The sequence below is a fragment of the Phaseolus vulgaris genome, chromosome 1 (genome assembly GCF_051622355.1).
Source record: "Phaseolus vulgaris cultivar YP4 chromosome 1, ASM5162235v1, whole genome shotgun sequence".
In the NCBI taxonomy this organism is placed as follows: domain Eukaryota; kingdom Viridiplantae; phylum Streptophyta; class Magnoliopsida; order Fabales; family Fabaceae; genus Phaseolus; species Phaseolus vulgaris.
In genome coordinates this window covers 28,752,243-28,765,879 of record NC_143498.1, presented here as the reverse complement: position 1 = coordinate 28,765,879, position 13,637 = coordinate 28,752,243, and the positions used below count along the sequence as shown (strand labels likewise).

General features: G+C 34.5%; 1 protein-coding gene across 1 annotated transcript; it reads right to left on the bottom strand.

Moving 5' to 3' along the window:
* Positions 1-10,797: 10,797 nt before the first annotated feature.
* Positions 10,798-11,994, bottom strand: LOC137813781 (uncharacterized). The gene is made up of 3 exons (XM_068616205.2): positions 11,677-11,994; positions 11,521-11,573; positions 10,798-11,229 (listed from the first exon to the last, which is right to left on the bottom strand). Exons 1-3 carry the CDS (start codon positions 11,759-11,761, stop codon positions 11,089-11,091), a joined length of 279 nt encoding a protein of 92 aa, XP_068472306.1. The 5' UTR covers positions 11,762-11,994; the 3' UTR covers positions 10,798-11,088.
* Positions 11,995-13,637: the final 1,643 nt, after the last annotated feature.

The following is a 13,637-nucleotide window of genomic DNA, read 5'->3' as shown; positions in this document are numbered from 1 at the left end:
TGTATTCTTGTTGTTGCATTCATATCACCCACATCATCATTGAAGAAACAAACAGGAAGGAGTGTGCTCCTTCAAGGGCCAAAACTTTGACTGCCAAGGTAAACATGGTAGAAGACAAACCAGCTCCAAAAATGTACGAGAAAAAATTTGATAAAAAAAATATAAATTCTTTCATCCCAATGGAACTAACCCCACCTTTAAGAAAAAGGAAAATTGCTTTGTCTGTTGAAATCCAGGTCATGCTGCACCTCAGTGCAGACATAGGGCCAAAAACGATTATCCTCCTAAGGCAAATCTAGCCGAAGGGGAAGATACCATTGTTGCAGTCGTTTCACAAGTAAATCTTGTGAGCAAATGGGTGGTAGACTCAGGGCCTACCAGACACATCTGTGCAAACAGAAATGTGTTTACCTCCTATACAAGTGTAGGGGATGGAAAAGAACAAGTTTATCTCGATGATTTCAGGACAACTCTTGTCCTAGGAAATTCAAAGGTTCTTCTAAAGTTCACATATGGTAAAACTTTGGCTTTCAATGATGTGTTACATGTGCTATCAATTAGTGTTAATTTGATCTAGCATTGCTAGATAAAGTTGGGGTTAAAGTGTCATTTGAAAGTGACAAGATTATATGACAAAAAATAATGTTTTTGTGCATAAGGGATATTGTGATCAAGGTCTTTTTGTATTGAACATCTCTGAAATTGTTAATGAATCTGAGTCTTATGCTTATATTGTTGATTCATATGATGTGTGTCATGCTAGATTAGGACATGTGATCAATTATTCGTATGTTATGAAATTGCAACGACTATGATTATCAACATGCATGACAAACAAAATAGTAAATGTGATATATCTGTAGAATTTAAAATAACAAAGAAAACATGTCATTTTGTAGAATGTCAAACTGAACTTCTTGGTTTAATTCATACCGATCTTGCAATTTTAAAACAAACCATGTCTATAGGTGGTAAAATTTATTTTGTAACATTTATAGATGATTTTTCTAGATACACCAAAGTGTATTTAATTAAACATAAGGATGGAGCTTTTGACATGTTCTTAACTTATAAAACGGAAGTAGAAAACCAATTGAATGAGAAAATAAAAGAATTAGATCAGATAGAGGTGGTGAATATGTTTTGTTTAATGATTATTGTGTTAAAGAAGATATTATTCATTAAGTAACCCCACCGTGTTCACCTGAATCTAATGTAGTAGCTGAAAGGAAAAATATGACTATTAAAGAAATGATTATACAATCCATGTAGACAAAAAGATGACCAAGGACTTAAGAGACAATTCACACTATGAGCAGTCATCTTAGCAATCAAGTCAAGACCCCACCAAATAGACAGACCTCACTAGAAGAAGAATTTAGCATAGACCAGAACATCAACTGTTCTTTCTTTTGGTCTTCTTAAAAGACAAAAATATGTTTGTAAATAATTTGGGCTCACTTTTGGGGTCCAAATAGCAAAATAGGCTAGAGTAGGTTCACATAGCATAAAAGGGAGTGTACTTAACGAAATGGGCTTGTACCAAGCCCACTTTTTCAAGACTACGCACCTAGAATTAGGGTTTTTAACCTACCTTCTAGAAGTTATGCCTAAAGGTATGGTTTTGACCATGGTCAACACCTTAGGCAACCCCTCTCCCTTGCCATTTTTACCCTTCACCAATCTCACCCACCAAGGCACCTTGTCCAATAAATAGGGTGTCTCCCCTCCTACTCTTTAGGCTATTCTCATAGCACTTCCTTGCCGCCTTCTGGTCAGACTTGATGACAATCACCCCTCCATCAAGGGAGGGCAACTTCATCTTCATATATCTCGTCGAGGCCATCGCGCCTAACCTGTTCAAGGAGGGCCTTCCCAAAAGCACATTATAGGTCGAGACAACATTAAGATGAGGTACCATTTGAGAAGGTCGTCCTCAGCTCCACATGCCCCTGCACCTCCACCAGATCTTCGACAAAACCAAACAAACAACCATCATATGGTCTTAACTAGTCAGGTGACAATTGCAAGTTATTAAACGTTACCCAGAACATCACATCAGCTGAGTTCCCCTGATTGATGAGAACTTGGTGTACTCTTCTTCCCACGGTGACAACGGATATCACTACTAGATCATCCTCATGTGGTTCCACGTCTCCTAAGTCAGCACTTGTAAAGTAGAGGTCGGGCTCTGCCGGCTGGTCAGACCTCCTCGCCTCTACTGTCATCACCTCTCTTGTATACTTCTTACGCTTGGAGGCAGAGCATCCCACTCCCGAGAATCCTCCTGAGATGGTATTCAGCTCGCCATGGACTAGTACCTCATGCCCTTGGTCTACTGAAGCAATTTCTTCCTTCGACCCCTCCTAGTTCCCTTCCAGATACTCCTTCAAGAATCCATCCTTTACTAGGCCCGCTAACTAATATCCTAGAGTTATACAATGTTCCACGTAAGGCCCAGACCCCTTGTGGAACTCACACCAGGTCTCCTTTCTTGGCCCCAAGTTCCTATCAGATTTTGGGGGGAATCTCAACTTATCCGCCATCCTTGACATGCTCAACAGTTCCTTTTCAGTCATCCAGAATCTTGGTTGAAATGGCAGGTCTTCCTTTGCTTCATCCTGGGCTGGTTCTTCCTAGCTATGTAGGGTGCTCGCCTTGCATCTGACCTCTTCTCGGTCGCGGCTTTGTGGACCCTCAGAGGTTGAGCTCAGCTACCTTCTTTGGGCTTGGCTTGCCCTGAGTACGTGTTGTTGCGCTTCATAGATACTGCTTCTTCTGCACCAATGTGGGTGACAACTCGACGTCGTATCTCCCCAAACGTTCTTGCTGGATTTCTCATCAGTGAGTCGCTGAACGGTCCTGCCATGATCCCCAGCCCAAAGGCGTGGACCATCAAGGCCTCGTCCTGGGTTTGGAGCTTCACCGTAACACCCCAAACATGATAAAAAAAAATTTCAAAGACTCACCTTGTTTTTGCTTTATGCCAAAAATATCGAAGGAGACCGGTGGTCAGGCCTGGTTAACAATGAATTGTTCCCTGAACAACTCAGAAAACTGGTCGAAGCAAGTGCCATCAGAAAGGCCACTAAACCCCTGCAACGCTGTGCTTGTGAATTGTTTAAGGCAAGTTTTTCGCAAATACTGGCTGAGAATGAAGATTAATGATGATTTACAGATCAAAGAATCAGATCAACCAAGAAAACAAATTTATTATAACTGTTATCAGAAAAACAACCGGTTGAAAATACGATTTAACCGATTTTTTATGGCAGCAGAAATGAAATCACAAGTCGAACAAATTTTAAATGAGTGATAGAGAGATAGAAAATCACATTCAGTCCTTACAGAGCTACATTCAGTCCTCAGAAAGCCACTAGGTATTCCACTAGGTAACCAACAACACATTACAACACACCACAACCTCAAAGAGGTGATCTTGACCACTCAAGAACACACACCCTCTTTGATTTCAAACACACAGTCAGAACAACCCTCTAACTTTATAGATACAAAGATTACAAGTATTCAAACTGAAAATAAAATTACAAAATAGTATGGAACAGATAACACCTGATTACAGGAAATCACAGTTGCTCTTAATCCACTCTTTAACCAAAGCACAACTCAATGCAATCTTGCTTTCTTGAATCCAAAATTTCACTGCAAATCTTTTTTGAATCTCTTTTCTCTCTTCTTCAAATAGGAAGGGTAATCACAACTTTATAACTCATCAAACTAGCCGTTTTAATCAGTTAAACATGAGCCAAAACAATTTGTAAATAACTGAAAATAGATTTAACAGTTTTATGAAAAGCTGTTAAGAAATTCAAAAATCAACCGGTTGAAATGTCGATTTAAACGGTTGAATTGGTTTGACAATTAAGCCAACCAAAACTAAAACAGTTAAAAAACCCTTCACACGGGCTGAGGAAAAACAACCGATTAAAACGAGAAATCAACAGGTTGTTTTTCACTTAGCTTTGAAAAACATTTTTCTTTTTAAAACCAGATGGATTCAATTATGAATTTGATTAAGAGTGGATCTAGAAAATTCTAAACTACCTCTAACTAAACCCTAAACACAGCAACAAATTCTTCAAGCAGTCTTCATGGATTTAGAACCACCAAAGCTTCATTTTCAACACCTACCTATTGATTGTACTCCGACGATTAAGTCAGTTTCAGTCTTAGAAACAACGTACCTTAACTTGGGGTCTCAAGCCCCTTTTATAACTTACCTTTTGTAATAGCTTTCTCTCTCGAGAATCTGATCTCAACTGAAAGCATACTCAATAGGAGAAATCCCTTCTGTTCAGGGGCGCCATCTCTCAAGGTGCTACAATAGAACGAAATCTTCCCTAAGGAGTGCATAGAATAATAATAGAATAACTACCAGGGTATCAACTCATGAGCCAAGATCAGGGAAACATTCTGCTTACACGGGCACCCTACTCATGGTGCAACTTTATTCTTTTCTATACATGCAACCTAACCACTATGTGCCCTAGAAGACATGGGCTTAAGTTAAGAAAATCATTTGCTTGACCTAGACCCCACACACATTAAACTTACCCCTAGGTCCACAAATACCCTTTATCAATAGCCTTATATTTATGTATAAAGTTTACTTCAATTATACCAAAACGGATTTACTAACCAAACTGGGCCCAATCCCATAGCCCATTTTACTAGCCCAAAAGTCGAGTTGACCTGCCTGTGTCATGCATCGAGATCCGACCACTGAGTGTTGAGCCTTGAGCACTCTGTCCAGTACAATTCTCAATCGGGACAATTCCAAAATATACATTTCATAAAAGTTAAGAAAAAAGATATACCTCCAATGACATCAAAAAGTTGTCAAGGGAAGTTTACTATGGGATCCAGTGACAATGCAAAAACAAATACGCACACAACAATCACACACCACTAGTAGTAGCAAAAACTAGAGGTGTAGGACAAGTGGCGATGCAAAGAAGTGTTTGTGCAGTAGAAGAAGTGAGAAAGGAGAAAAGAGAAAAATATGATTAAATTATAAAATTGATAAAGATATTTTGGACTTTTTTTGCATAACATATGGTAGTGTAGGTAGAAAATTGGGGGGTGCAATAAGCAAATGCTTAAGACCACTTGGTTGTAAAAATTGAAGAGAAGGTGGGATAATGATGAGGACCTAGGAGGGAGTGCGCCTATGGACCAGGCCACACCTTTGAGGAGGAAGACTAGGAGCATGCCTCAAGACATAGGGCCAGGCCAAGATTCTCCAACCACTACCTCAACACCTAGTTTGCAACAGACGATCACGAGGAGCAGAGCACAGGCTTTGGGTGCTGAGCATTAGTGGGTTTCATTATTGTTAATTTCAATAGAATAGAATATGTTGTAAATAATTTGGGCTCACTTTAGGGGTCCAAATAGAAAAGATAGGCTAGAATAAGGTACCTTAGCATAATAGGGGTGTAGGTATCATTTTAGCTTGTTCCTAGCCCTTTAGGAATGCAATTTGACCTAGTTTATAGAAGGACAAGCCTAGTATGCGGGTTTGAGTCAAACCCTAAGGCTGCCCATTTTTTCCTTTTTCCCATCCTACCCCTCTTGCTTGTTTTCCAAGGCTCTTTCACCTATAAATAGGAGGCCTACCCATTGTATTTTACATGTTGAATTTGAAGAGAAAAGTTCCTCTGCACAAATTGTGTGAGGTGTTAGTGAGGCTTGCGTCCTCTTAGCATTTAGGTCTCATTTTGAGTGTTGGAGAACTCTCAAGTGGCGGCCATCAACACTTATGTTGGAGGAAAACCACACTCCAAGTGGCGTGATCCACCTCTCTTCCATCACCTAAGCTTTTCCTTTCCTTCTTCTCTTCCATTCTTTCCATTATTCCATTAATCTTTGTGTTCTTATGTTCTTGTTTTCATTCTTTGTCAATTCGGTTTTCATTATGTTCTTGTATTTCCTTCCATTCTCTTTTACATTTCGTCCTTCATCATCAATCACCATATTCATGTATTTTTCCTTTACCCTCTAGAAGTGAACCTTCACACTTACTTAACCACTTGGTTAAGTTCGTGTCCAGTGGGGATCTTCTTTGGGTTCTCACCTTATAATTGCTTAAAAAATATCAATCTAAGTAAAGTGTCACATCTAAAATGAAGCAATCTAAAATCAACTCACATTAGATAAGTCCTGCAATATCAAAGCCCACCAGAACACTAATTTCAAATGCAAATTTTCGGGTTTGCGTTTTCTTATTTGAGGTGCAACATGACACGAAATGGGAAAAAAATAATAGTATATAGCACTTTCAAAGTTCTTTAAAGCGTTGTCTAAAGCATTAACTAAGGGGGGGCCTATATCTTTCACGAACCAAAATAGTAATAGTTCACTAGTTCATATACACAAATAAAGTAAAAAATACAATAAATTTCTCTATAAATTAAAAAAAGAAAATAGAAAAAGTTATATTTGTTATAAAATATCATTCTAAAGTAGGTATAAAATGAAAGAAAAGAAAAGAAATAGCCAGATTAATTGTATTTCATCAAATGACATCATATTTATAGTTATAGGTATAAAATACATTGCGTTTTTTTTATGTTCGATATAGCATTTAATATGCTCAAACGATACGTACATAGACTTAAACTAACCTCATACGACATGAAAACACACACACTCTCTCTCTCTCTCTCTCTCTCTCTCTCTCTCACACACACACACACACACACACACACACACACACACACACACACACACACATATATATATATATATATACAGATAGATATATGCTTATTTTATGTTGCAAAGAATAAGAGAATGTGCATTGTTTTCATCTATCAAGAAGATTCATTCTAACTCGAGTCACATCAGATAATGATCTTTTAGATGAAGAGCTACAATTTCTTTCTTCAACAACTCCCTAGTGCAAGCATTGTCAATCCTAGAAAGACTGATGGTTTCATACAACTTTGCAATTTACACAAATTCAAGTAAATGAACATTGTCCAAGAAGAGATAAGTACATTCTGTTAGAAAAGATGGCTTGAAACTAGAGGGTGGGGGGGGGGGGGGGGTGAATTGTTTAAAGGGGTTTTCGCAAACTTTTCAAAGCTAGAATGAACTTATTTCAGAAACCAATTGATTCAGCAATTTAGTTAGCCAAAACAGCAAGCAAAACTGTAATATCAGGAAAAACAATCGGTTGTTTATACCAGCAAACAACAAACAAACTGAAATTAAAGAGTTAGGGATAGAAAGATTGTACACAGATGTTTATACTGGTTCACTCCAACTAGAGCTACATCCAGTCTTCTCAAAAACCCTGAGGATATCCACTAAGCAATCACCACTTGATCACTTACACCACAACCAAGAGAATGACCTTGAACACCTCAAGAAACACACTCTCCTTGGCCAACACTAAGATTGCTGATCTTGAACACCTCAAGAACACACAACCAATCTCAGCAACACTCACAAACGAATTGTTCAGCAGTTTACAAAGATTACACTTGTTACAGATGGAAATCTGAAATCAATACAAGTAGAATCCCTATTCAGCACCTTGATCAATCTCTCAACTCTTTTGCAATCTCAGAATACTTTGAAAAACTCTTAGATGAAAACTTTGTTTCAAGATTCTTAATATATCAAAAACTGTTTTTCAAAATATATCTAAGAATATAGTTTGTTATCAAATCTTAACAAACTCTTAATTGCATTTAAAATAGATTAGTCAAAGCATTTAATGACTGGAGCGTATTCAGTTAAAGCATTTAAAGCTCAGTCAAAGAAAACAGTTTTTTTGTTATGGTTTTAAAACAAACAATCGATTGTTTCCTCGAATCAATCGGTTGTTTTGTTACTTAACAAAATACACCATTCAAAAACAGTTTTCAAACTTTCTCAAAACACCTAAGTGTAAACAATCGGTTGTTTCAACTTAGTTTGTAAAACATTTTGCTTTGTTAAAATTGAGATGCTAATTGCTTTTAGATTTAATCTAAGTGTTGATTACAACATTGAACTACCCCAGAACAAGGCTAAAATCAGCACAGCAGCATCAAGCAAAGCAGAGGCTTCATCATCCTTCAAAGGATTTGGATTCTTCAAAACATTGAACTCCACTTGGTTCAACACATTCAACTATTGGGATATTGTGTAAAGAGAAGAACATTTAAAGTTACATGGAGTGCATTTTAATGCATTGTCCACATTCAAACTCATCAAATGCATAAAGGACATTAAAGTAAGCTGAAGTTGTTCAATGACAAAAAACAATTTTGCAATGACTATATTCTTTAGAGTCTAATAAAGTCATTCACCAACAAAAAGAACCAAGAGTGATGTTGTTGCATAGTGCAAAAAGTCTGCCAAATTTCTAGGTCCAGAAAAGTCTCAGAGAGAACACTGAGTGTTTATCTAGAAAACTATATGAAAGTTCACAATATTGTAAACATAGAAAGACACTACCCCTCTTTAGTAAGCAACCCAACCCTCTGATCTATTGATCATCAATCATGTAATTTCCTTATCTTAGTGAGGAGTAGTTGTTTGGAAAAGAATACGTTGTTATTAACTAGGAGTGGTTGTTGTACAAAAGAATACTTCTAAATGAGGTTAATCATAAGTGACTACAATTTAAAATATTATTCGTGTTATCCAAAGGTATCTAAATGTCAAAGAATACTCTAAAAAAAGGTTAGACATATATGACTATTATTCGAAAGAATACTTGTATTAGTCAAGAGTGATTAGGTGTCCAAAAATACTCTTAAACGACTTAGTCAATAATAACTACGATATGAAAGAATTCATATGTTAGTCAAGAGTGACTAAAATTTTATTATTTCTTTTCTTCTTTTAAATTAAAATATAATAATAAAATTGTTCCTATCGGTAGACCTGGTTGTCGGTCGACTTCAATCCTAAGCTCTGACTCCGTCTATCTTTGGTGGATTATGTGCTTCCCTTTGGATGCTGGAACGCTGCTCCGTTGAGATAAAGGGGGGCCTACCTATTGATTGCATTCTGACGATCAAGTCAGTACAAGGCTTATAGAAACAAGAAGTAACTAGTTTCAGTCTTAGAAACTACGTACCTTTACCTGGGATCTCAAGTCCCTTTTATAGCCTACCTCTTGTAACAACTTTCTCTCACGAGAGACTTATCTCCACTGAAAGCCTATGCATTTAGGAAGATATTTTGTTTAGGGTGCACTCTCTTAGCGTCGCAGCTGAAAAAAATCCTTCCTTTTCTGGAGTGCATCAAATCTTAACTGAATAACCACCAGGGTACCAACTCATGTACCAGCATCAGGGTCCAGTCTGTTTCACGTAGGCACCCTTAGCGAAGCGTTACGTATCACACATGCAACCTACTCATTGTTCCCTAGCACACATGGGCTTAGGTTTGGAGGAAACGTTTTGCTCGTGCTAGACCCATACGCACTAAGCGCGCCCCTAGGTCCTTTACTACCCCGTGCTGATCGCACGGGCCTTGCGCAAGGGGGTTACATTAAGTATATGGAAAAGTTAACACATACCTTGAGCCCAACCCACATGGCCCATCAACTTGGTTTAGAAGCCGAGCTGACCTAACTGAGGCTGAGCTCCGACCAGCGAGCACTGAGCTCAAGAGTGACTAGGTGTCAAAAAATACTTTTAAATGACTTGGTCAATAATAACTATTGAAAGAATACATATGTTAGTCAAGAGTGACTAAAATTTTATTATTTCTTTTCATCTTTTAAATTAAAATATAATAATAAAGCATATCTTACTCAAAATTTGATAAATAATTAAATCTTTATATTAAAAAGGGTGAACGGTCAAATGATTTGGCAATTTATCACAGAGATTGATCACGATAATTTTGAATCAGAATTTTCGATTTTTGAATAATAAACTAATAAAATCATAAAGTTAAATATTTAATATCATTAAACACTAAAATCATATATTTTAACAGTCTAACACCAACAAATACGAAGAAAAATTTAAGATCAATTTAAAGAATACAAAAGTACAACTAACAGATTAAAGAATGTAGATTTGATGACATCACCATAGGAGTTAACAAGGTTGACCGTGAAAAAAATTAAGAAATTTGCAAATTAAATATGTTAAGCGGATCAAACAATTCTCCAAAGAGATTTCGATTAAAATATATAATTTATTATTATTCTTATCTTAATAAAAAAGATATACTGAAGGTATATTATAATTTGGTTTAGTTTGAGTCAGTTTTGAAAATTCAAAACATAAATCGAACCAAACTTCTTGATTCTTGAAAAAATATAAAACAAACCGAACGTTTTAATTTTTTTTCAATTATTTTTTTAATTTCTTTTATCAATTTAAGTATGAATAAGTGACTAACAAATATTTAATTTTATTAGCATTTTTCATGAGGTTATAGAAATTCTTATTTCTTTTTCCATCCAAAAATGATACACAAGTCTCCTAATGTTTTAATAATCACTAAAATAAAATATTTATTTTTAATAAACAATCAAATAATTTAATTGATAAAATAAAAAAATTAATATTTTGAACATAGGGAGTATACAAAACTCCACCATCTCATATTTTGTGTACTTAATATTTTAGTTTCTCACAGCTAATTAGTGGGAACCAAAAAGCATGTACTGCTTCTGCCACATTTAAATGTCCTTCACCCATTTTCTCTTTGTTTTCTTCCTCCACGCAAATAAATTCATACCATTTACTTGTAGAGTCAAATCAATACTTTATTAAACATTAACTTTGGTGCTTCTTCTGGAAAAGAACAACAAACTGAAATCTTCCAACTTTTGTAATTGAAAATTTTGATACAAATAGAGATAGTACCATTTATTAATCTCCTAACTTTAAGAGATTTGGAATTTCTATTAATTTTTGCTTGAGTTCTAAAGTCACAGATTTAGCCAAAGCAAAAAACTAAAGACTAACACATTCTCCTGTACAAATATTGGATGAAGGAATATTCTATCAGCTACAGCAATAATTAACAATATGCAAATCCCACAGAAGATTTTATAGCACTAATTCTCTTAGGCCTTAAAATTGTTCAAAGTTTATGCATTGCTCATGGTGTTCCTGGTGTCTTTGGATCATGCCGGTTGTTTGCTCCTGTCCCTGGATAATCATTATTTTCCAAATCAATCCTTCTCTCCAACTCTTCTGCCAGATCAAACATCTCTTCTCCACTTCCCAACTTCTCAACACCCTGAAACCATAGACTCAAAAAGTGTATTCAGTTAGACCCCTTTTGCTGCATGCAGATATAGGAACATCAGAATATATCAAAAGGTAAAACTTGAAGACATTGGTGTTATTTTTCAATCAAAATAGGAGTTTTGTTTTCACAATCTGGACAGTAGCATCACATATTTGAAACTTCAAATCTGATGGAAGAATGGTATGAACAGTATTTAGAATGCTTTGTCTAGGTTTTAGACAATATTGAAAAGACTAGGACAAATTATGTTCATAAGGGTGTGTCTAAATAAATTATAACCTTATCTGATGAAATTTGGGTTGAAATATTTTCTTTGTTCGGCAAAAGCCGTCCTGCAATCAATGAAATTTCCACATAGCATTAAAATCAGTTATGAAAACAAAAAAGAGATCTAGATAGAATAGTTCTATATTAATTTGTAATTTTCATTCTTACTGGTTTTCACAGCAGCAGAAGAGATAACAAATGAAAAGGCCAGAAGGAGAATAAGGAGAAATTGCAGGGGAGATTTGGACCTCATGTTGAAGAAACACAAGAGGGATCTGAACGGTGACAGAAGAAGCTATAGAGAGAGAGAGGGAAATAGAGCAGAAGAAGGTGAATTTTGTAGAGTACTTGTGGAGATGGTGTTTATATGGAGGAAAGAATCACTGATTCAAGTACCATTGCTTGCTCCAAAGTCAACCTAAACTTTAACAATTTCATTAATTATTGCTTATGCAAAAGCATTTCAAAATGAAATATTGTGGACGTGTTTCAACTTCCCTCACCATATACAACAACTAAATACCCTTCTCCACACACTTCACTGCTTTTTCCCCTTCCAATCTCAATCAACCCATGGATTTAGGATTTTAAAATAATAATAACTATTATTATTATTATATTTTTTTTGAAACTTTTAATTTTCATTTATAAGAAAAAACATTTTTCGTAAGATGGTATGTAGATAACAACAGTTTTGGATGCATGCAAAGTTGTGGCAAATGTGCAACATCTGGAAGAGTTCACGGGTGTTCATAGGTGTCGTGCAAATGAAGGATCAGTTTTGGAATTATTTATTTTATCACCATCATATTAATATCAAATATTTATTTATTTTGTCAATGAATAACATTTTTTTTTTCGAAAACAATGCTTACATTTTAGAATAAATTAAAGAAAATCATAAAATAGAAACTAATTTTTAGTAATAAAAAATAATTAGTTGCTAGTGACTAAATTAGAGATATTTTAAAGATTAAAAATTTTTTGATTTCAGAATTAGTTTCTATTATTGTTAAATGGTTTCTAAATAGGTATCTAATTAGCAACCCAGATTTTTGCTACCAAATTTAGAAACTAAATAACTGGTAGTTAAAATCTTGATTGTTAATTAGATATCAATTTAGAAACCATTTAACAAAAATAAAAACTAATTTAGAAATCAATTTTTCTTAGTTTCTAAAATGATCTCTAATTTAGTTACTATAGCAATTAATTTTTTTTTTTAAATTGATTTTTATTTTATATTTTTCTTGTAGTGTTTAGTGAGATTTTATGATATTAAACTTGCATTTTTTTTGTTTTTGGTGGTTATATTATAATGGTTTTCCCTATCAAAACATATAAATGTAACATATTTTTAGTATTTTAAAAGTATATCTGTAATGTAAAAAAATATAATATAATATTATTTAAATATATAAAAGTTTATATAAATTCTAGAAAAATTTGAATTATAATATAATTTGAAAAAGTTTTATAAACTAATCAAAATAGTTTATTTTCCCATAAGTAAAATATACGTCTATTCTTCAAATGTGTACCAAAACTACCCTATCCAGCTTCAAGTTTCCCATATTCACGATTCACATTTTTTTTTTAACAAGTTGTTGATAATTTAAAATAAAAACTTAATGCGTATATATAATGTTATTTAATTTGAAAAATTTGTCTATTTTTAAATTTTTTTTACACAAAAAAGTATACCTAATATATTAATATGTTTGCATATTACACTTTAAATTTCATATCTTAGTAATCCTGCACGGAGTATGAATGGATAAAAAAAGTTATTTTAAATGTTACTCAATTAGATCTTAGACAAGTTTTCTCAAAGTTTGATTGCAAAGTTCAGAACAAATAGTTAGATTACCTAATACTAAAGAAACTGACAATTATAAATGCTAACATGACTTTAGCTAAAGTAATAAAATTTACTAATTAAGTGACATTTGTAGCTGTATTTGACAAATGAATTTGTTTAAGAATTAAAGTGAAGAAATATGAATAAGTAAGAGGATTAAACGAATCTTTTGAAATTAATGCCTTATAATAACTGTTAGAATACCAGATCCACATTTCTTTTTTTTCTTCCCAGATCCACATTTGACAATTGTTACTATTAGTTAATG

Excerpts from the sequence above, each read along its gene's own strand:
- LOC137813781 (XM_068616205.2), bottom strand. The coding sequence starts at position 11,761 with ATGAGGTCCAAATCTCCCCTGCAATTTCTCCTTATTCTCCTTCTGGCC. Across the intron at positions 11,574-11,676 it reads TTCTGCTGCTGTGAAAACCA|GACGGCTTTTGCCGAACAAA; the intron begins GTAAGAATGAAA and ends CATTGATTGCAG. Across the intron at positions 11,230-11,520 it reads CCCAAATTTCATCAGATAAG|GGTGTTGAGAAGTTGGGAAG; the intron begins GTTATAATTTAT and ends CTATGGTTTCAG.